General features: G+C 57.0%; 3 protein-coding genes across 12 annotated transcripts in view; 2 read left to right on the plus strand and 1 right to left on the minus strand.

The window, feature by feature from the left end:
• The window catches only part of STAB1 (stabilin 1), a 26,792-nt gene extending 22,913 nt beyond the window's left edge, over positions 1-3,879 (plus strand). For 2 of the 9 annotated variants that reach the window (XM_043587541.1, XM_043587542.1), the window contains exons 54-69: positions 44-100; positions 177-378; positions 701-850; positions 942-1,046; positions 1,220-1,327; positions 1,408-1,601; positions 1,708-1,852; positions 1,932-2,065; positions 2,155-2,320; positions 2,400-2,509; positions 2,601-2,720; positions 2,807-2,956; positions 3,035-3,139; positions 3,228-3,374; positions 3,470-3,572; positions 3,653-3,879. In XM_043587541.1, the coding sequence (XP_043443476.1) occupies positions 44-100; positions 177-378; positions 701-850; positions 942-1,046; positions 1,220-1,327; positions 1,408-1,601; positions 1,708-1,852; positions 1,932-2,065; positions 2,155-2,320; positions 2,400-2,509; positions 2,601-2,720; positions 2,807-2,956; positions 3,035-3,139; positions 3,228-3,374; positions 3,470-3,572; positions 3,653-3,729 (2,073 nt within the window). In that variant the 3' untranslated portion in view covers positions 3,730-3,879. Of the gene's footprint in view, positions 1-43; positions 101-176; positions 379-700; positions 851-941; positions 1,164-1,219; positions 1,328-1,407; positions 1,602-1,707; positions 1,853-1,931; positions 2,066-2,154; positions 2,321-2,399; positions 2,510-2,600; positions 2,721-2,806; positions 2,957-3,034; positions 3,140-3,227; positions 3,375-3,469; positions 3,587-3,652 lie in introns of those variants that run through there. The other 7 variants (XM_043587545.1, XM_043587546.1, XM_043587548.1 and 4 more) reach the window with 6 other exon arrangements.
• Positions 3,758-12,849, minus strand: NT5DC2 (5'-nucleotidase domain containing 2). Of its 2 annotated transcripts, XM_043587550.1 has the most exons (14): positions 12,565-12,849; positions 8,261-8,445; positions 8,052-8,126; positions 7,757-7,812; positions 7,546-7,639; positions 7,225-7,353; positions 7,054-7,114; positions 6,872-6,974; positions 6,658-6,759; positions 6,381-6,462; positions 4,554-4,640; positions 4,340-4,480; positions 4,194-4,258; positions 3,758-4,115 (listed from the first exon to the last, which is right to left on the minus strand). In XM_043587550.1, exons 1-14 carry the CDS (start codon positions 12,794-12,796, stop codon positions 3,854-3,856), a joined length of 1,674 nt encoding a protein of 557 aa, XP_043443485.1. In that variant the 5' UTR covers positions 12,797-12,849; the 3' UTR covers positions 3,758-3,853. The 2 variants fall into 2 exon arrangements, with proteins under 2 accessions (XP_043443485.1, XP_043443486.1); XM_043587551.1 differs by lacking the exon at positions 4,194-4,258 and having other exon boundaries at positions 12,565-12,811.
• A 2,632-nt stretch (positions 12,850-15,481) lies between these two features.
• SMIM4 (small integral membrane protein 4) lies at positions 15,482-19,360 on the plus strand. The gene is made up of 2 exons (XM_043587553.1): positions 15,482-15,785; positions 19,256-19,360. Exons 1-2 carry the CDS (start codon positions 15,635-15,637, stop codon positions 19,345-19,347), a joined length of 243 nt encoding a protein of 80 aa, XP_043443488.1. The 5' UTR covers positions 15,482-15,634; the 3' UTR covers positions 19,348-19,360.
• Positions 19,361-21,792: the final 2,432 nt, after the last annotated feature.

Here is a 21,792-nt window from a genome sequence, read left to right on the forward strand (position 1 = left end):
TCCATCCATCTGATCTTGCCGTGTTGGCCTCTGTTCTTTACAGAAGATCTGTAGCATTTGCGGGCTAGAACCGCCTTGTCCTGAGGGCTCACGGGAGCAGGTAAGGGCCTGGAAGCTGGGTGGGGGTTCAGGCAGGGCCCAGGGACTCCAGGGCTGTTTGACTCCTCTTGGCCCAGGGCAGTCCTGAGACCTGCTGGCGGTACTACTCAAAGTTCTGGACGTCCCCTCCACTGCACTCCTTGGCACTGCGCAGCATTTGGGCCCGGTCTAGCCTCTGGGGTCAGCCCCAAGGCCTGGGCAGGGGCTGCCACCGCAACTGTGTCACCACCACCTGGAAGCCCAGCTGCTGCCCTGGTCACTATGGCAGCGAGTGCCGAGGTGAGTGTCCCAAGGTCGTGAGTGTCGCTGGCTGGCTCTTCTGGCACAGCTCCAGCCACTGCTCCGGATAAAACATGTTGGGGTGGTGGGGCCGGGGCAGGTCTGGGTGGTGAATGGATTTGGCCAGGAGAGAGTGCTCTGAGAGGCTGGGTGGGCATCTGTGGGATTCTCACCTGTGAGGGGACTTGGGTGGATTGTGGCTTCCGGAGGAGGCTCGACTGCCCCGGGTACAGGACGGACGGTGTGGCTGGGCTGGGGCTGCCTGTGGTGGGGGTCCAGTGAGAGCCCTGGCCCCACCTCACTTCTCTCACCTCTCCACTAGCTTGCCCTGGTGGCGCCAGCAGCCCCTGTGGTGGCCACGGCGTGTGCATGGACGGCATGAGTGGCAGCGGGCAGTGCCAGTGCCATTCGAGGTTTACAGGGACAGCGTGTGAACTCTGTGCCTCGGGTGCCTTTGGGCCCCAGTGCCAAGGTGGGCTCCCTGCCCCACCCTGTCCGACCCTGCCCTCTGAGCCCCACGGCCCACACGCCAACCCCATCAGCCTGCTGATCTCTCTCCCCAGCCTGCCGCTGCACCTCCCATGGCCGCTGTGACGAGGGCCTTGGGGGCTCTGGCTCCTGCTTCTGTGATGAGGGCTGGACCGGGCCAAGCTGTGAGGTGCAGCTGAGTGAGTGCTGTCTGTGTTTGTGTCCACCTGAGTGCTTTTATATGCTCGCGTGTAGTGGCATGTGCCCCGACCACACACTCAGGTGGAGCCACTGAGGGTGGGTGGGAGGGGGCCCAGGGGCACCCAGGAGGGCAGCTCCTAACCTGGATATGCGGGGGATGCCTGGGGGACAGAGCTGCAGCCTGTGTGTGCCCCGCCCTGTGCGCCCGAGGCCGTGTGCCGCGCGGGCAACAGCTGTGAGTGCGGCCTGGGCTATGAAGGGGATGGCCGCTCGTGCACAGGTGAGTGGTGGGCAGGTGTGAGGTGGTGAGGCCCCCTCCCCCCCTGCCACCGGGGCCTGCCACTCTCTCCCTGCCCGCAGTGGCGGACCTGTGCCGGGATGGGCATGGCGGCTGCAGCGAGCACGCCACCTGCAGCCAAGCAGGCACAGTGGTCACCTGCACCTGCTTGCCTGCCTACGAGGGCGACGGCTGGAGCTGCCGGGCCCGCGACCCTTGTGCAGACGGCCACCGTGGGGGCTGCAGCGAGCATGCCGACTGCTTGAACACGGGCCCGGTGAGCAGCCGGGGAGTTGAGCGGCAGGGTGGGGAGGCTCCACAGAGCAGCCCCCCACCCTCCCCCCCAGGTCCCTGAAGAGCACCTGCCCACTCTCCCGCCCCAGAACACGAGGCGCTGTGTGTGCCATGCTGGCTACGTGGGTGACGGACTGCAGTGTCTGGAGGAGCCTGAGCCGCCCGTGGACCGCTGCCTGGGCCAGCCACCACCCTGTCACGTGGATGCTGTGTGCACTGACCTCCACTTCCAGGGTGTGCTTCCCTGCCCGCTCCCGGTGCCCCTGCTTTACCTCGGTGCTGCTGGGCTGATCACGCCTCCCTCCCTCTGCAGAGAAACAGGCTGGTGTCTTCCACCTCCAGGCCCCCAGCGGCCCTTACGGCCTAAACTTCTCAGAGGCCGAGGCAGCGTGTGGGGCCCAGGGAGCTGTTCTTGCTTCTCTCCCTCAGCTCTCTGCTGCCCAGAAGGTGTGTGGGGCTTAGGAATCTGGAGCCAAGCCCGTGGGTGCCCCCTCGAGCTGGGCCTTTGGTCTCAGCATCTCCTTCTGCCCCTACAGCTCGGCTTCCACCTGTGCCGTGTGGGCTGGCTGGCCAACGGCTCGGCTGCCCACCCGGTCGTCTTCCCTGCGGCAGACTGTGGTGGTGGGCAGGTGGGCGTCATCAGCCTGGGCCTCCGGAAGAACCACTCAGAGCGCTGGGACACCTACTGCTACCGCGAGCAAGGTACAGCCTCCCCTACCCCCCCAACACATGCCCTGGCTCAGCCCCTTCCCACTGACCCACCCAACTGCTTATCCCGCAGATGTGGCCTGCCGGTGCCGCCAAGGCTTTGTGGGTGATGGGACAAGCATCTGCAATGGGAAGCTGCTCGACGTACTGGCTGCCACGGCCAACTTCTCCACCTTCTATGGGGTGTGCAGGGGCCCAGCCTCAGGGCTGAGGGTGTGGGTAGCTGGGTCCCTGGGGAGGGACCCTGCCCACAGTCCTATTTTCCCTCTTCCAGATGCTGCTTGGCTATGCCAATGCCACCCCTCGGGGTCTGGACTTCCTGGACTTCCTGGACGATGAGCTCACCTATAAGACACTCTTTGTCCCTGTTAATGAAGGCTTCGTGGACAACATGGTAACCAGTGGGGGTCGTGGACAGAGCCAGGCCCAATGCTGATGCCTCCAGCTGGCCTGGGCTAACAGGCCTTGCTTTGCCTACAGACGCTGAGCGGCCCAGACCTGGAGCTGCATGCCTCCAACACCACCTTCCTGAGCACCAATGCCAGCCAGGATACTGTGCTCCCCGCCCACTCGGGCCTCAGCCTCTTCTTCAGTGCTGTGGGCCCTGACAACAGTTCCTGGGCCCCTGTGGTGAGTTTTGCTACTGCACTTCCCCTGCTGGCTCTGGCCCTCACACACTCACCAGGCCTGACTCTGGTCTCCCTACAGGCCCCAGGGGCGGTCGTGGTTAGCCACGTCGTCGTGTGGGACATCATGGCATTCAACGGCATCATCCATGCTCTGGCCAGGCCCCTCCTGGCTCCCCTACAACCTGTGAGTTGGTGAGGGGTGGGGAGGACGACAGGCAGAACAGCAAGGGGTGAGGAGACGGTCCTGGCCTTGACGCTCTCCTTGTTTGCAGCAGGCAGCGGTGGCGCCTGAGGGTCCACCCGTGGTGGCAGGTGTGGGGGCCGTAGTGGCTGCTGGAGCACTGCTTGGCCTAGTGGCTGGGGCCTTCTACCTCCGTGCCCGAGGCCAGGCCACGGGCTTTGGCTTCTCCACCTTCCAGGTAGAGCTGTGTTGGGGGGCAGGGGGGAGGGATGTTGGGGGTGTCTGGGTCCACGGATCTTGCTCGAGGCCCCTCACCACATACCTCTCTTCCAGGCGGAAGATGATGCTGAGGATGACTTCTCTTCATGGCAGGAAGGAACCAGCCCAACCCTGGTCTCTGTTCCCAACCCCGTCTTCGGCAGCCCTGATGCCTTTTGTGAGCCCTTCGATGTGAGTATGAGGGGTGAGCGATGACAGAAGGGGACCCCAGGGCCTGGTGATCAGCCCAGCCACAAGCGGTCCTCCCCCCTACCCAGGACTCACTCCTGGAGGAGGACTTCCCGGACACCCAGCGGATCCTCACGGTCAAGTGATGCATCTAGGACCGAACAGAGGCACGAGCAGGAGGGAGACCACTTTTATTGCCCGCCCTGGAACGACGCCCAGCATAGGCGGGGCAGGAGGGGTGAGGACCTATTCTGGACAATAAAGGTGCCCTCAGCGGATGTGGGCCATGTCGCCAAGGAAGGGTGTCTTCATGCAGCCGGTGCAGAGCTGGTCCATCCAGAGCGGTGCCTCATGCTGCAGGGGTGTGCGGCGTGGGTAGAAGGTGAAGTCTACCCGGTAGTTGAGTAGACAGCTGAGGGAGGCCATGTAGAGGTCAGAGAAGCGCACGAGGCGTCGTGAGAAGTACGTGGGGTTGTGGAAGGTGCGAAAGATGCTCCCAAACTGAGCGTTGAACAGGGCCTTGGTGATGCACCTGAGGAAGAGACATGGGGCACTAGAGCAGGCACAGCAGGAATGAGGCTGGGAGCCCTTCCTGCCCCACCCTGCCCACCTCAGCTCCTGCCGCTCCTTCATCCAGGCAGCCAGCACCTGCTGCGACTCGGCGTCCTGGTACGTCTGGGGGAGACGGGGTGGGTGCTGGGTGTGTGCCTGGGCGGCAGCCCTGCCCTCCCCCCAGGCCGCCCCGTGCCCCCACACCTGCATGCGCTCCAGCAGCCCCGTGAGCGCCTGCTGCCACGTCAGCGAGTGCATGTACTGCTCCGTGTTGATGATGCGGATCTCGCGCTCTAGCTCGGGGATGATGGCACCGGTTCGCCAGCCGTGCCGTAGCATGAGGTCCTGGGGAGTGGAGGACAGGGATCAGCATCAGCCAGCAGGCTCCCTCCCTCCCACCCAGCCTTGCGCCCCTCACCGCCAGATCACTGTACAGATGGTCTCCGAAGTAGAGCACACGGGGTCCACGCCACTCCGTCAGGCGGAGGAAGTCATACAGGTTTCCCTGGGGAGAGGTGGGGGGGCACCGCTGAGCACAGCGTACCACGGGACTACCAGAGCCACGCCATGTTCTCCACCTTCCTCCCAAATCCCCAGGGGCAGCACGGCCCCTCCAGCTGGATGCCGGGCTGCCCTTTCCCGTGGCCTCAGTGTCCCCGGGCTCTGGCCCTGTCTCCTCCCCCTTCACAGTCAGGAAGGGGGTCTGCCTGCCACAGGAAGGTCTGTCAGCCTGGCATGATGCCCTGGGCCTCCCCTCCCTGTGGCCTCACATCCACCCCAGGGATCCCACTCTGTGGGAAACAAACCACAGCAGCGAGCCTGTGGCCCTAAAGCCCTTCCTGTCCTCCCCGGCCTGGGCCCAGAGGGACCCAGCAGACCTCACTGCAAAGCCATGTGCCCCTCCTGCTCCAAAGCCAGAGAAAAGATGAAAGCAGTCAAGCTCAAACACAACAGAGGAAGCTCGCGGGAGAGCAGAAAAATGGGGCAGGGGGCTCAGAGCAGGAAGTGCAGCAGCCAGTGAGGCAGGAGCCCACACCCTAGAAATGAACAGAATTCACACTCAGCGCAAAGGAGCCACTACAGGAGCCTGTGCATGCTAGTGGTAGGGGGAGAAAGCAAGGCGTGGCAGACACAGGGCCGTGAAAGGATTGTTGAAATAAGCTCAAGTGGGGAGGCTGTAGAGTCAAATACAAGTGGGCAGAGCGCTGAGGATGTGCCCTGAACCAAGAGAAAATTTCGAGGTACAGGTGCTGAGTCAGGCAAGATGGAACCTGGGTTCCAGCCTCCCCAGCAAGGGGAGACAGGAAGGGAGCATAAAGAAAGATGAGAACCAAGCAGGATCGGGCACACACACAAAATGAAACTTCAGATCATCAGGCATAAAGAAAAGGCTAAAAGCTGCCAAAGGAGAAAAACTCCCCTTGTTCCCCACGAAGGTACATGACCCTCCTCAGGGTTATTAGCCAAGATGCCAAGACAAAGGAGAGCGTTGCCCTCAGAGCTGAGGGTAAGAGCCTGCGCTTAAGGGGGCCATGGAGAGTTGGGTGCCACCCAGGTAGGAGTACTGTCTACAGGCCGGGCCGCTGCCCTGGATACCCCAGGCTGCTCCCGACCCAACTACTGACTTCCTCCCTCCCCCCAACCCCTGGAACCCCCACCCTCAAGAAGCCCAGCTCAGCCAGGATTTCCGCATTCCATCCAGGGCCAAATGCCTTAATCACCTCCTGCTCCTTAATCACCACACAACCCCCAGCACTGGGCCCCCTTCTCATTTTCCTAGCCACCAGCCAGGAAAGGGGGTCTTCCCCAAGGGCCCGTGAGCTGCTCTGGCCAGCTTGACTGGCTGTAGCAGAGTGGTCAGCCCCAAGTAATGACATTGCTGTTTAGTGGGTATTCAGTAAATGCCTGGCCCATCTAAGGGCTTGTACACCACAATTCAAGTAGAACATACTTTTTTTTTTTTTTTTTTTACATTATACTTCTTTTATAGATGAGAAAAAGCAAAGCACAGAGAGGCCAAGTGACTTGGCCAGACTCCCTCTGCTATCGAGCAGTAAACTTGGAATTCAAATGAAGGCAAATTGACCAGGCCTGTGTCCTGAGAGCCATTCCCTGGTGCCCCTGGAAATGGTGCAAGGGGGCAGAGCCACGGCAGATGTGTGGTGGCTGGGCAGGGCCCAGGAGGCTGTGCTACTGACCCCTCCACAGCCTGGGGCTATGGTTAGGCCACCCAGATAGCACTCACCTGCCGGTAGATTTTGCCCTTCTCCAGGCGGGTGATGCGGTCCCAGTGCAGGGAGCCCTTCTCATCAAGTTTTCTGAAAGGCCTGGAGGCAGAGGGGTAAAGGGCTTGGATTCCAGTCTAGGGCAGGACCAGAGGCAGGCACCTCCTCAGTCTGCAAAGGCCACCTGCTCACATGGGCTGGGTGCTGACAAGGGGGTGTCCCCACCCCAAGCACACAGGGTGGCGAGCAAAGGCCAGTGCCCGCTCCCCACCCTCATCACCCCTGCTAGGCCCATACTTGCGCCGGTCAGTAAAGAAGCTGGGTTTGTCTGCCTGGACGATGACCACATCAAAGAGCTGGCGCCAGTCAGGACCCACCATGTGCCGCATCCCCTTGTCCCTGGGCAGAAGTGGAACAGGCAGCAGGTGGGCTGAGGCAGGCCCCTCCTTGGGCCCTACCCCATTCCCCCCAGGACCCCACCCCCCCCACCTCCCCACCGCAGGCAGCTCACACGAAGCTGAAAGGACTGTTGGTGATGAGGAAGAGCTGCTTCCCATGGGCCACCAGGCGGCTCAAGACGGCGAAGGTCTCGTCCCCTCTCAGGATGTACTTCTCTAACAGGGAGATGGGTCTGTGAGGGCCAGCCCGGCCCCCTGCCCAGAAAGCCGCAGCAGGGCTACTGTCTACCCTTACCCATATCCTGTTCGATCCACTGGTACATGAGGCCCTTCACGTGCACATCTCGAATGGCATCCTGGGGGTAGGAGAAGGACTGTGAGGGTGCAGTGGGGCCAAGAAGGCCTGCCCCGCTGTGGCTGACTTGATCTTCCCTGCCACCCCGAGAGGCAGGCCCAATGTTCTCACTGTCACATCCTTGTAGAGGTGTGCCTGGTCAAACTCCAGGCCGTGACTCAGGAAGTGGTCCACCACGCAGGACAGTAGTGCCATTTCCGGCAGTGAGAAGATGTCCATGAACTGCTTGATGGAGGGACCCTGTGGAGGGAGCAGCCACCTCAGCAGCCCCTCTATCCCTACCGCCCCTCGCCCTGGAGACCAGTGTCCCTTGGGACACTGGTAGAGGGAAACTACCTGCTGGGTGAGCCAGCCCACCAGGGTGAGGGCACCCACAGCGAGATCACTGAGCTGCCTGCCCCGGCCAGTGGCAGTGTTAGACGGAGCAAGTACCTTGCCGTAGAAGCCACTCATCTGGTACAGTGGGATGTGCTGGGTGCCCCCATATAGGTCTATCACCTCCTCGTCAGGCACAGGCTGGAGGCCCCTGGGTGGATGTACAGACATCATGAGTCTGAAGTGGTCCTGAGCTGAGGCCACGGTGTAAGATGCAGGTTGAGGGGGTGGGGGGACAGCAGGGTCAGGCAGGGCAGCCTGCACTGACCTGTAGGCCGTCCCCAGCTGCACATAATGGAAGGCATCAATCTTCATCAGAAGGCTCTGGGAGCACCAGGGGAATGGGATGGGTGGTAAGAAAGGGGCTTGCATTCATCCAAGCCAGCCTCTTCCAGTCCCTGTGCTGAAGCCCCAGCTGGAAGGTACCAAGGGGATTAAGTGCCCGCGAAGCTACAGCTGTGAGGCCAGGGGTAGCCCCTTATAGAGGATGGGGGCTAAGGAAGTAGTGCTGATGCACATCCAGTCAGGAGGGGCCCCGCGGAGAACATGGCCTAGCCACTCACCTTCTGAATGTCGTAGTGGAGGCCTCGGATGGCAAAGCTGGGGTCGTAGTCATATTTCCGGATCCCCTCTGGGTACTGTCGGGGGGAAGTGCGCCACGCCTGAGCCAGTGGCAGTGCCAGACCTCTGGCTGGGCAGCTGCCTCAGGGGACCTCCGTGACTCAGCCTGAGGTTCCCCCGGGGCCTGGGCCATCTGCCCGGCCAGCCTCACCTTGTAGTGCTCAATCAGGATGTCGCGGGCGGCACTGAAGATCTCAGGGTGCAGCGCATCTGCGTACTGGGCCAGTGTGTAGTCGTAGTCGAAGCCATAGACTTCGACATCACGCAGGCTGATCTCGTTGTTGGCATAGATGGCTGCTGGGTTCAGGAGACTGCAGACCTCGGGGGGCAGGAGGTCTGGAGGGAGGAGATGCAGGTATGATGAGATGAACACGGAAGCAGCAAATGGTCACCAAGCACTTTCAGGTGCCCAGCTCTGGGAGCCTCATGAAACCACCCAAGATGGGCAATCTTAGCCCAAGGCTGCATATGGTCAAACTGAGGCTTAGAAATGCCACTTGCCCAGGGTCATGTGGTTGGGGTAAGGCAGAGCTGGCAATGGGACAAGACCACGGCTGGATCTCCCACCTCTGGGTCTTGGGTTACACCTCTGCCTGCAGCCCACCAGGTGAACTGAGCCCACGTCCCCTCCAGGCTCTCATAAGCCCCACTGGACCCATGGCTATGCTTGGGCCCTTTCCACCCTGCCTGAAGCTCAGGCTGGGACTGAGGAACATTATAGGAGTTGGGGGAGGGGGGAGTATGGGGTAGCTCTTCTGTCGCTCATTTTCCCGGGTCTGAGCACCTGCCACGGCCTGTGGAGTGAGGCCCCTCTAATCGGATTTCAGCAGCCCGCCAGTCCACGTAATGACATTTGCTGCTTCTGGCCAGGGAACATTGCTAATTACGACAGGCAGGACGTGTGATGTTGGGCTGCGGGGCAGTACCCAGGTTGCTCCCTTCTGGGGATGTGGTCATGGCCACCCCAAGTCCCTGGCTGCTATGGTCAGGTTGAGTGGGACACCGTGCAGAGTAGGCTCTAGGGTCCTAGGGAGGCAGAGGAGGATGAAGGGGTCTCAGGCTTATCTGCCTCGGTTTCCCCATCTGTACAGTAGGGGAGTTGAATGGGGAAAGGGCCTGGGCTTTGAGGTCAGAGAGACCAAGCCAAATACCCCCTCTTACAACTGGCACCTCAGAAAAGTTACCTCACATTTTGTACCTCAGATTCCCTATTTCTCAAGGCGGAATCAAAATCGTGCCAACCTACAGAATTATGGAGAGGTCATGTTGAATGTGCTCTGTGCGGCATTCCTGCTCTGCACCCGGCAAACGTAGGATTAAATGAACCATGGGCCAACGTAGGATTAAATGAACCACGGGCCTCTGAAGCCTGTCACCTCCCCGTCCCGGATCTCCCTGCATCACTCGAGGAGTAGGGGCTGCGAGAGAGGGGACCAGGTGGGATTAGGTACACAGGACGCCGCCCTGCAGGGGCTCCAGGTGGCCCCATTCCTGAGACCACTAGCTTGTGGCTAAGGCCCGCACCCACAGCCCAAGCCTCCAAGGAATTCCTGTCTCAGCCACAACAAGGCACAATCCTGAAGCAGAAACCCTCAGCCACACAGCTGCCTGTGCACAGAGGCAAACACCGATGAGCTCCCACGCTCTGAGCATTTGCCTTGGAGGCCCCTTTGGAACACGGGTTCCACCCTACCCCCTTTCCTTTGGAGCAAAGTGCAGGGTATGGGTGGGGGAACAAGTGTGGCTGGTTCCTCTAGGGGCCCCAGGCCAACCTAAGCCTGGCACAGAGCAGCTGTTTCACAGACTCGTGGGTGAAGACAGAACACTCCTCACTTGGATGCACATGAGACTCAGCTGCCTTCAGCTCTCTAGGGAAATGCTTGTGAGATGCCCCTCTGATGTCACTAGGCCTCTGATGTCACTGGGCCTTGCTCTCCCCACGGTCCTGAGTTCCTGGGCACCAAGTCCAGTAGCCCCCCAGGGCTACTGGGGGGAGGGGAGGGATCTGCTTGGCAGCGTAGCCCCTTGTTGCCGGCAGAGTTCTAGCCAAGACCAGGCTTCCGCCTCTGTCCTTGAAAATGTTCCCAGGATGGACAATCCTCTGAGGAACAAAGCAGGATGGGGAAGCAGCCCACGGGGTCTGGCCTCCTGATGTGATTTCTGGACGGAGGAAAGCACAGCTCTGGGGGCCACAAGGTCCACTCCTTTCCACGGGAGTATGGTGGCGCACAGGGCCAGGTGAGGAGGATGTACTCCTCACCTGCACTGGCCTCCCAAGTTCACTGGGCTCACTGTGCAGACCTCACCCTCCTTTCCTCTTCTCAGTTCCCAGTTCCCACCCCTGCCCCAGGCTCCAGGGCCAACTCTTCCCCACGGCAGCTGTAAGACTCACTGTGGGTGCCTTCCTCCCAGCTGTTGCTGGGTGCACTTGATGGGTGCCTTAGAGGCTCATCCTGTTCAAGCCTTACTCCAATCCTGTGAGGTGGTCCTACTTATTCATCCATCATCCAGAGGAAGAAATGGGCTCAGGAAGGTGAAGTCACTTGCTCTAAACCATCCAGCGGTAGGCAATGCAGTTAAGATTAAAATTCGGGTCACTCTACTTGCCTTAACCACTCTGCCCCTAGGCCTAGCCTTTCAGTGTCCCCATGCTGGCAGGGAGGCACTGGGCTGGGGCCTGGCTCCTGGGCAAAGTTTTGCCCACAGGCATTAGCCCAAGGCATACCTCAATGCCCAGAATGTCCCCCAGAAAACCCAGTCAAGAGGGATGAGTTAGGACTCAGGGGTGCCAGTCTGGCTCATCCTAGCATCTTGGAAATGATGCTTTCACATCAAGAGGAGCTTGGGTGGCTCTGTGACTATCTTAAGATCCAGGTGAGCCAGGTGTGACAAAGCCCAGCAGGCCTTCCTGTGTTCTCTCCCACATCTACAAGGCAGGCTCCTCAGGTTGCTCTACAGAAGGTCTTCTCTAGACCCAGAGCAAACACAAATCCTTAACAGCATCCCAGGCCTGTCCTGTCCACTGAAGGGGGGGGTGGGGGGGTGGAGGTGGGAGGGGCGGGGTCCTGACAGAGGTCCAAGGGCTTCAGAACCACAATTCCTCACTATTCTGCCTTGGACTTCTCAGGTGAGTCCTGTCCAGCTCTCCACACACCTAGAGTGGAGGCTCTAATCATCTGGAATCTTCCAGACAGGGCCACTTTGTCTTACCAATGAAAGCCGCATCACCCTTGGGGGCTCCTCTAGAAGCTCCCCTGCCCTTTCCAGGCCTGGTTCCTTCTGTGTCTCCACCACAGCCCTGTGTTGTGGGTTTGTGTTTTACACTGTAGACTCTGAGGGTCCAAGAGGGTTGAGGCCTGCTGAACGCCACCCTGCTGGTCAGTGATAGGGGTCAAGCCCAAACCACGTATGCCTGCCGCAGAAGAGAAAAGAGCCCCAGGGCGGGTGTGGGGCGGGGGGTGGGGACCAATATCAGGCACTCTCAGATCTCTGGCCTCATCAGGGCATCCCAGCCTCTCATCCCATCCCTGTCTGGAAGATTCCAGATGATTAGAGCCTCCACTCTAGCTGTGTGGAGAGCTGGACAGGACTCACCTGAGAAGCCCAAGGCAGAATAGTGGTTCTGAAGGCCTTGGACCTCTGTCAGGACCCCGCACCGCACCCCCCCCCCCCCCCCCACCTTCAGTGGACAGGACAGGCCTGGGATGCTGTTAAGGATTTGTGTTTGCTCTGGGTCTGGAGAAGACCTTCTGTAGGGCAACCCGAGGAGCCTGCCTTGTAGGTGTGGGAGAGAACACAGGAAGCCTAGCCTCTCTGGGGGGAGGCCGCAGGCTCATCAGCCCATTTTGCAGTGTCCCGGCCAAGGATGAAGCCACCCTTGTGGACTCCAGGGCCCTGGGGTGGCTTGGTCTCGTTTCTCCAACCAACACCTTCCCCTCCTGGGCTGAGAGTGCCCCGGACCTCGGATGGCAATCCAGAGATGTCTGCAAAGTCTAGTCCGCGTCCGCTTAGGTTGGGCAGCGCCGCCGGCCGGCTTTGTCCCTGGAGCTCCCGCCCCAACTAAGGGCCGCTAAGAGAACAAGGGGTAGGGGCATTTCCGCCGCAGCATCCCGGCAGACGGGGTCGCCAGGAAAGACGGTGGGGGCTCCGCATTCCGGAGGCCGCTTCGGGAACCCCGAGATCCTGCAGACGGAGCCAGGGAACAAAACTCCCGTCGGCCCGTCTGCCTCCGGACGTCGGGGCGTCCCTAGAGGGCCCCGGGACGACCAGTGGGAGCCTCTCCCGAAAAGCTGCTCGGCCTTCAGGCTCCGGGGCCCCGGCGAGCCTCACCAGGGTGCTTTCCCCGAAGAGCGGCGCCCGGGCCGGCTCGGGACCGCTGGTCTGTCCGTCGCCTGGGCGCGCGCCGGCCGCCGCGCGGATACACCCCCGGCGCCCATCCCACTCCGGCTCACCCACCGTGCACCAATCTCCGCATGTCCTGGTAACGAGCCCACAGGTGCGCGCTGAGCTCGGCGCCGCCGGCGGGCGCCGGGGCGGGCGCGGGGCGCGGGGCACCGGGGCAGTGGGCGCCGGGACCCGGGGGGCCGCAGCCAGGGCAGGAGGGCGAGGACGACGCGGCTCGCGGCCCGCCGTGGCCCCTGCACGGCAGCCAGCGCCGAGCGGCCGCCCGCAGCCCCGCACCCGCCATGCCCGCCGCGCGGCCCGCGCAGCCCTCGGCCCGTCGGCCAGTCCGCCGCCCTCCGACTGCGCGCCCGCCACGGTGGCCGCGTGCTCCTCACGGCGGCCGGCCAATGGGCGCGGCGCGCGGAGCCCGGCCGGCCAATGGGCGCGCCCCTCGGCCTGGGGGGCGGGAGGTCCCGGGGCGGGGCGGGACGGGTTCCCTAGCCCCCTCCCCCGTCTCCTCGAGGCTGAGGAGGACTCTGCGCCCCCCTTCGGTGGCCACCGCAGCGATGGCCGCTCTTTGGGCTCCCTTCCCGGGAGGTCGGAGGACCCAAGAACGGTCGTCTCCTTGAGGCTGCAGACGGCCGGGACACGGAGAGGGAAGGGTCGGAGCGCGGCGGGCCCACCTCGACCCCCGGTCCTCTGTCTCCCCCTCCGTTCCCGGGTCCTCTAGCCCGCCGCCCCCCGCGCCCGCCCCTGTCCTTCACGACCTCAGCTCCGCCACCGCTCCCAGCCAGTGATGCGGCGAGGGTCCTGTTCCCTGCAGATCAGAGGCCGGCCAGTTTCACTCTAGCGAATAAAGAGCCTTCCCCACGCCGGGTGAGACCTCGGGACCCACAGCGCCGCTGAAGCAGCCTCTCCTCGCTCCCGCCCTCTACCGCACACAGATGACCCTTTTTAACCTAGGGCAGGACCCCTGAGCGGTGCGCTGCAGAGTTGTGGGCCCGGGGCCCAGAACTGCGCCTGCCTGGTTCTGACCTCAGCAAACAGCCGCACCGACCTCACTCTCCGCTTCCCCGCGCGGGGCCCCCATTGAGATGCCGCGGTCTCTTCCAGCAATGTTTCCAGACTTTCCATCGAAATTCGGCATTCCTTCTTGGAACCACTCTCCACCTGTGTTTCTTCTACTCAGATCTGTTTCCTGAGCCCGCATGTGTACCAGGTGGTGCACTGCACCGGTGGGCCCTGTCGGTGGGGACCTGGCCGGCTAGACACTCTGTTTCCTTGGGGTGCTCCTCCCGGTTTAAGGGCGTGTGCCTATTTGAATACACATTGCATCTTGGCTGAGCACTTACATATGGTGGGCCAGATCCTGGGCCAGGTGATGGGGCAGGATGGAGGCGGAAGGGTAGGCACGTGTGAGCCCCAGGAAGCTACGAGGGCGTTGAACACCTGTCCACAAGTAAGTCTCCTCAGGCGGGAGATGGGTGCCCCGCAGTGACAGGCTTCCAGAGCCACCAAAAGAAACTGGAGTTGGGGCGCCTGGGTGGCGCAGTCGGTTAAGCGTCCGACTTCGGCCAGGTCACGATCTAGCGGTCCGTGAGTTCAGCCCCGCGTCAGGCTCTGGGCTGATGACTCAGAGCCTGGAGCCTGTTTCCCATTCTGTGTCTCCCTCTCTCTGCCCCTCCCCCGTTCATGCTCTGTCTCTCTCTGTCACAAAAATAAATAAACGTTGAAAAAAAAAAAAAAGAAAAGAAACTGGAGTGAGTGCCAAGCCAGTGTGGGCGGGAAGCTGGAGAAGGCAGGTTATCCAGGTAGCAGCACTGGCCTGGCTGCTCAGCTCGGTTCTGTGACCCTTGCCAGGGGCCCTGCTTGCTCTGTCCCTCTTCTCCAGCCTATTTGTGTATACTTTGTGTTCACATCACCAGACTTTTTCACTAAGTTTTCATTTGATTTTTTTAGTTTGTGTAATAGTTCTCTCCCTTCCCAAAGATAAGGACCCAGTTTTTTTTTTTAGCCTTAGGTAATAAAGTGACAGCTGTTTACAACAAAGCATGGAGACTTAGTGACTTAGCAAGAGTGAAGGCTCTGGAGTCTGAACTCTGCTACTACCTGGCTCAAGCTTTTAACTTCTCAGTTTCCCATCTATAAAAGGAGAAGATGCAAATAGAGGCGAGTTTCCCTAGGATTTAGAGTGCATGTAAAGAACTGGCACTCAATAAACCGTTATCGCCATCATCATCATCCTGTTTTAACTAATGATAATCTGATCAGCTACTATGCTCCAGGCATTGTGGTAAGTGCTTTGTTTGTTTTACCTCTAAATCCTCCCAGTTTCAGAGAAAGGGTCCCATTTTGTGGAGCAAGGGATGTGGTTTGACAAAGCCCATGCTCCTGAGCCACTCTGCTCTTCTGTGATTATTGTGAATAAGGAGATGATGCATAAAAAGCACCTACACGTCCCTGTATAACGGTAAGTGCCCCGGATACAGGATGGCTTTAATTTTAGGGTTGTTTGTCACAAGGTGATTACTTGGACTTTTGTTGTGATAAAGTTCAGCTTTCAACAATGCATATCAAATTCTGTTATTTTTAGAATTCTTGTCACCAGTCGCAACCCCGAAATAAATGCAAAGAATTGCATAATTGCACTCTATAGTACAATGCGGTATACGTTTAGCCCATCAGAGAGGGTCGTCACTTCTATCAGGACTTTAAGAAAAAAGATGGCGGTGGCAAAGTAGCTGGTGCCGCCGCCAACTCCGAGCACTGGCTTGCACTGGGGAGGCTGGGGCGGAGCCGGGTGGGCGCCACGTGGGAGGCCCCGCCCCCTTGGGCCACTCCGCCTCCAGAGCCTAGGCGCCTGCGCCAGCTCCCTCAGGCTGGGCTCCACCTTAAGGAGCACGCGCACTCTGCCGCAATCGGATTGGCGGGTCCTCGCGCCCCACCGCACTCTGATTGGTGGAGCCGCCCAGTCTCTGGGTCCGGGTGTCCGAGCTCAGCTCCTTCAGCTCCGCGGCTGCTTGGAGGTGGTGCAGGCCAGCCGCGGGACTCGTCTTCAGCCGGGAGCTCCAGTCCAGGAGCTGGGGGGCAGCTCTCGTCGCTCCTGGTTCCGCTGAACCCCTGTCCACGACCTGAGTCGGGCATGTTTTCCAGGGCCCAGGTGAAGCGGATCCTGCAGCGGGTGCCCGGGAAGCAGCGACTCGGCGTTTACAGGTTCCTGCCCTTCTTTTTTGTCCTGGGAGGAACGATGGAGTGGATCATGATTAAACTGCGCGTGGGCCAGGAGACCTTCTGTAAGTGGGGGTGCAGCAGCGTCCGTTTCATTTCAGGAAGGCAGGAGGCGGCAAGGGACCCGTTTCCCTGGGGGACAGTCAGGTTGCAGACTGCTCATTCCACTCTGAGCGCTGAGCTGCCTTTAACCGTGGTCAGAAGGGCAAGTACGGTTACATTCGCGGCCCCGGGCTCTCTGGTAAGCGGGGCGACCGAAGCACTTTGGTGTCCAACCTTGAGACCTTCCCTGCTCTTTGAGGGGAGAGCACGTGACTCCACGCGGAACACCCTCCTCTCAAGCCAGCCCCTTCGTCCCTGCCCGCCGGTGACATTTGGTCCTAAGGAACACACTTGCTCACAGCACTGTAGAAGCGAGTGCGACCCTGAAGATTCATGGAAACACCTGCTAATTGGTCAGCCCTCTGGATTCTTCAGTCCAAACCCTGGAGGGAGCTGGTCCGCCTTGGCCTAGAGGATTGCCACAGTCTTTGCGGGGCAGAGTCACTGACACCAGGGCCCAGCAAAGAATGCCTGTGAAAAGAATGCCTGGCATTGCTTTGCCAAGCCTTAGCGCTAGTTACCCTTCTGGAAAACCTTTCCCAGCCCCTTGGCCATTTCTGCTTTATTCCTCTCCAGAAACACGTTATCACTTGCGAATTACCAACCCTCATTTAAAAACAATTTTTTTTGTGTTTGTTTAATTTTGAGAGAGAGCAGGTGCCAGAGTGAGGGAGGGGCAGAGAGAGGGAGGGAGACAGAGGATCTTAAGGGGGCTCTGCCCTGAGAACAGAGAGCCCGATGTGGGGCACAAACCCACCAAACGGGAGATCGTGACCTGAGCCAAAGTCAGATGCTTAACCGACTGAACCACCCAGGCGCCCCTATTTAAAAAAAAAAAAAAAATTAAAGATTTTTAAGCAATCTCTAGCCCCAACGTGGGTCTCCGCGAACCTGCAACCCTGAGATCAAGAGTTGCATGTTCCACCTACCCAGCCATCCAGGTGCTGGGCCAACCCTTATTTAAAAAAAAATTTTTTTTTCAACGTTTATTTATTTTTGGGACAGAGAGAGACAGAGCATGAACGGGGGAGGGGCAGAGAGAGAGGGAGACACAGAATCGGAAACAGGCTCCAGGCTCTGAGCCATCAGCCCAGAGCCCGACGCGGGGCTCGAACTCGCGGACCGCGAGATCGCGACCTGGCTGAAGTCGGACGCTTAACCGACTGCGCCACCCAGGCGCCCCATGGGCCAACCCTTATTTTAAAAACACTGTTACATTAGCGCTTCCTAAAGATACTTACCTTTTGTTCATCTATTCATCAGTATTTAATACACACCCATGAGAGTATGTAAGGAACAAGGCAATGTCCCCTCCTTCAGAAGAGCTCTAATGGCAGAGACCCATCATAAAGACTGTTACTATTAAGTGTGGTCAATACTGAGGGGACAGTGGCAGGGGGCAATGATAGTCTTGGGGGAGTGTGGAGACCTCAGCTGGATCACATGGTGCAGGGAAGGCTTCCAGGAGTTACCATGCCAGGTGGGACCTGAAGATTGAGTAGGTCAGCCAGATGAGGGGAACGTTTGTGGAGGTGAAAGTCTGACGCTAGTGCCATGGTGTGAAAGATTACTGTTTGAGGGCCTGAAGGTGAGTGGAGTGAGGGATGAAGTGGTTAGAAATGTGCCTGGGCGGATGTGTCCAGAAGCACTGGAGAACCAAGAACGTACCCAAAGGATTGCAGGTTTTAAGCTGCGGAGGATTAACAAGGGAGTGGGTTCTTGTGGAGAGGAGGCAAGAACACAGGCTGTTGGTTGTTCAGGCCTGAGATGATAGCCTGGTCGGGTGGGTGTAGATGGGGCCCAAGAGTGGAGTTGAGAGACACTCAGGAGATGGTGCTGACAGGGCCTTGTGACTGAGTGGACTCAGGAGATGAGTGGTGGAGGCTTCTGGTAGGACAGCCGCGGCAGGGGTGGGGTTAGGGAGGGGACACTGGCGGGGCAGTCCAGACTCCGTTTTTGGGTTTTTGGACGTGCCAAGGTGGAGATAGTTCTATAGATCTGAAGCTCAGCAGGCAGATCTGTCTCATGGGTCTGGGTTTATGGGTCATTTGAAACCAGATTGGAATGAAAGAGGCAAATCCAACATTTTAAGGATGACTAGAAGTAGCCAGAGAGGCAAGGAGGAAACCCAGAGGCTCAGGAATCTGACTCTGTGAATGGGTGGGGTGGGGTGTGTGTGGGGGGGGTCATCCTCCCCTCCCCCACCAGGAGAGACCTGAAGATACGGAGATTCGGGTCAGGAAAGGGGGCTGGAGACAGGCTACACATACCTGGCTCTTGAGAAGGTGGGAGAGCTTGGGATCAGAACAGAGGCATGAGAGCAGCCCTTGGAAGTTAGCTGGAAGAATTCTTTACTGATGACTTAGCTGTGTGAAGAAGAGTCCATGGCCTTCTGGGGGTAAGTGAAGAAGGGTCAGGGTCATGGCTGAGGAAACAGGATTGTCAGGCATCACAAGTGGACCCAGTTAAATGCATAAGTTGGCCCTACACCACAAAGCAGAGTGAGGCATGCAGGAGGAAGGCAATTGGATTAGTCTATAGTTGGGTTTTGAAGATGGGTCAAGAAGTTATTAAGAGGGGACTGCAGCTGGTTTGGGCAGGAAGAGAGAACAAGAGGGGGCTGAGGAGGTATTCAGGGGCCAAGGGCCTGGGGAAGAAGTTGATAGAGGTTCAAGGACGGAATGGCTAGAAAGGTGGTAGAGGTTGTGGTCAGAGCAGGATGAATACTTCAGAGAACACCGCAAGTAGATGGCAGAAGGTGGCCAGAGAAGTCAGGGAGGTGAAGGGGCTAGTGCTTCACCCCCATGGCAGGTGGTGTTGCCTGGAAGATCACACAGGGAGGTCAAGGAGCCTGAGCTAGATGCCAGCATTTTCAGTGACTGAAGGGGAGTGGTGGAGCCAGGTGCCCATTGTGGCAAATGGCGTAAGCCCCAAAGGAAGAGGGTGAAGAATCTGCAGTGTTGAAGGGCAGCTGCTGAGAACAAGGGAACTCACCTCACCTCCCCACCCTGAGTTCCTGGTGTAGGTGAGGGAGTAGCAGAGAGCTGCAGGGCAAGACGTGCCTTTGAGGCACTTCAGTTAAGGATTATTTCAGAGAAAGACATTTTTTGGGGGGGGCGGGGGGGGAGGAAGGGGGAGGTGGGCGGGCAGGGGAGGAAGTGAGGAAAGTCTTAAAAACATTGCTAAGAGGTATGCCAGGACAGGATCCTGTCTTTGAAGACACTCTTACTATGCTATTGAAGTCCAGAACTGCATTAACATAGTCCTTATCTAACTCAAGTTTTGTTTTAAATGAGGTTTATTTTGGCATTGAGTTAAACAGTGAGATTCAGAAAGAGCTTGAGAGCTCTAGGCCACTGGTTAAATTAGTCAGATCTGAGTACTTTTAATTCCTGTTTCTTAAAAATCTAAGTGAAATTTTTATTTGACACAGATGATGTCTACCGTAGAAAAGCCTCAGAACGACAGTATCAGAGAAGGCTGGAAAATGCATCAGAGACTGAACTTCAGCCGTCAATAAAGTGAACATGAAATTTTACTACTGGTTTCAATTCCTTTGAAAATGTACTTTTCAGATCTCTTGTTCTTCCCAGAACTGCCTTTACAAAGAATTTTTATAGTTTTCCTGTCTCTGCTTGAATACTTCCCAAGTCACTGTTGGATGGCACTTATGGAAAATACTTTCCTCCTGAAACACTCTTGCCCATTAAATCCATTCGATGAAAATACTAAAAAAAAAAAAAAAAAAAAATTAATGTTCATGAGAGAGAGAGAGAGAGAGAGCGAGCATGCCCAAGAATGGCGGAGGGGCAGAGAGAGGAAGACACAGAATCTGAAGGAAATTCCAGGCTCTGAGCTGTCAGCACAGAGCCCAACGAGGGGCTTGAACCCACCAACTGTGAGATCATGACAAGAGCCGAAGTCAGAAGCTTAACTGAGTCACCCAGGCGTCCCTCCATGAAAATATTTCTTAAACAATTCAAGGATCAAAAACAAAACAAAATTCAAGGATGCTTTTTAGTGCAGTCTCAGTCTGAATTATTTGTGAAGTCTTGTTTTAGGCCACAAATAATTACTTGTTTGCAGAATTTAGATTTAAACATAGAGATAAAAGATCTCTATTGCAAGATTATTTAAACCAAGATAATTTTGCAGATTACATTCCTGCCAGCTACCAATCTGTCAACATTTGCTAGGGTGGTGGGAATTCCTGACCACACATTACTCATGTCAGGTGCTCTTATGAACAGAAATAACCCCTCCCCTTGCCTGTCCCCACTAATATACAAGGGCTGGACCTCCATAAGGACTCCAGAGGGGACAGGCTTCCCACCCCTCTGTGATGAAGATGTGCTTCCATCCAGCTGCTAAAGATAAAGACACTACTTCTTCCCTGAGAAAGTGAACCTTCACACTGCAAAGCAACCATAAAGTAACCACAGACTTCATCTGAATCGGAGGCTCAGAGGAGAGATTTTGTAATTTGACCCAGAGTAAGTTTGGGTCAGCTGGTAAGAAAAGCAGAAGCTGTATCCATTTTTTCCCTTTTAATCCCTGCTTGGTAACTACATCCAACATCTATTCAAACAAGAACATATCTGTATTAAAGAAGACTAAGTTTCAAAATAGTTTCTAATGACTGCTCATGAATATATAGAAGCAGATGCTTAAGGCCACAGTGTATTCTCAATAATCTCTGTCACAAACATCTCTTCCCGTTTTTCTAATTTATTTTTTTTTTCAACGTTTTTTATTTATTTTTGGGACAGAGAGAGACAGAGCATGAACGGGGGAGGGGCAGAGAGAGAGGGAGACACAGAATCGGAAACAGGCTCCAGGCTCCGAGCCATCAGCCCAGAGCCCGACGCGGGGCTCGAACTCACGGACCGCGAGATCGTGACCTGGCTGAAGTCGGCCGCTTAACCGACTGCGCCACCCAGGCGCCCCCCGTTTTTCTAATTTAAATTAGTCCATTTATGTTAGAACCAATTCAGTATAAAGACCCACTGACTACTCCGATCTCCTTAAAGCACTATCCACACCAGCTGCAGCTCAGGGTCACTGCTCAGAGATGGCTTAAGCGTAAAGACCAGTGATGACCCCACAGTGCTGAGGAGAGGGAGGTTCTTCTGTGCAGTGTCACCTAGAGAGTTCCTGGTGAACCTGACCTTATAGGCATTTTAGTGATTAGACTGCAGTATGAGGAATTAAATTGTAGTAGGATTCTCTCAATTATTTGGCCTTATTCCATACCCCACCCCAGTTCTAGAAGTTTAGTATTGGTAATCTAGAGAGAATCTGTAACTTACACACCTTTTACAACTGCCCATAAAACTGTCAGCTAACTTCTGTGTCTGCTGTGGGCTCCTTCCCTGGCGCGCCCCCCTGCCTGCACCCCAGAAAGAATCACAGCTGCAAATTCATGTTAACCTTCCTTAGCATTTTCTTTGTTCTTCTTTTTAAAATATATATCAGAGTTCTGACTTACTGATGGACAACAGAACTTTGAAGATGATAAGAAATGTCTCATTTCCAGGCAAGGAGACTAGCTAAGCATCTGTTGGATTAAATTGAAGATACTCTCAGAGTATGTTGTTTGGATGCTACAAAGTAAGAACTAATCTTTGTTAACCTAAGTGAAAGCTTTTAAGCTTCACCTCAAAAAAATTTTAAGCCTCCTACTATACAATATGACTCTACCCTACTTCTCACACACTGGAACTGCTAAGGGAACTTAAATAATGTGAAGAGCAATGCTCTTATATGCTGATTACAGAACTGCTGTGCCCCCTAGTGTGAAGTACAAGGCAAAAAATTTAATAACTCAAATTTTAAAAACCGTAATACTTCTAGAATGACAAAAATGGAACTAGCATTTGTTGCTTGAAATCTACGTCCGGTGTGGTGTTGGGTAAAGAACGTGGCTTTGGAGCTTCACTTATTCATCTGAACTGATAGGGACAGTACTTA

Source organism: Prionailurus bengalensis, chromosome A2 (assembly GCF_016509475.1).
Source record: "Prionailurus bengalensis isolate Pbe53 chromosome A2, Fcat_Pben_1.1_paternal_pri, whole genome shotgun sequence".
Lineage (NCBI taxonomy): Eukaryota > Metazoa > Chordata > Mammalia > Carnivora > Felidae > Prionailurus > Prionailurus bengalensis.

Coding starts and splice junctions, on each gene's coding strand:
- NT5DC2 (XM_043587550.1), bottom strand. CDS start 12,796: ATGGCGGGTGCGGGGCTGCGGGCGGCCGCTCGGCGCTGGCTGCCGTGC. Junction 7,813..8,051: donor TCCACTACGACATTCAGAAG/GTGAGTGGCTAG, acceptor TGGTGCTCCCAG/AGCCTTCTGATGAAGATTGA. Junction 4,259..4,339: donor GGCTGCTGGAGCGCATGCAG/GTGTGGGGGCAC, acceptor CGTCTCCCCCAG/ACGTACCAGGACGCCGAGTC.
- SMIM4 (XM_043587553.1), top strand. CDS start 15,635: ATGTTTTCCAGGGCCCAGGTGAAGCGGATCCTGCAGCGGGTGCCCGGG. Junction 15,786..19,255: donor CGTGGGCCAGGAGACCTTCT/GTAAGTGGGGGT, acceptor TATTTGACACAG/ATGATGTCTACCGTAGAAAA.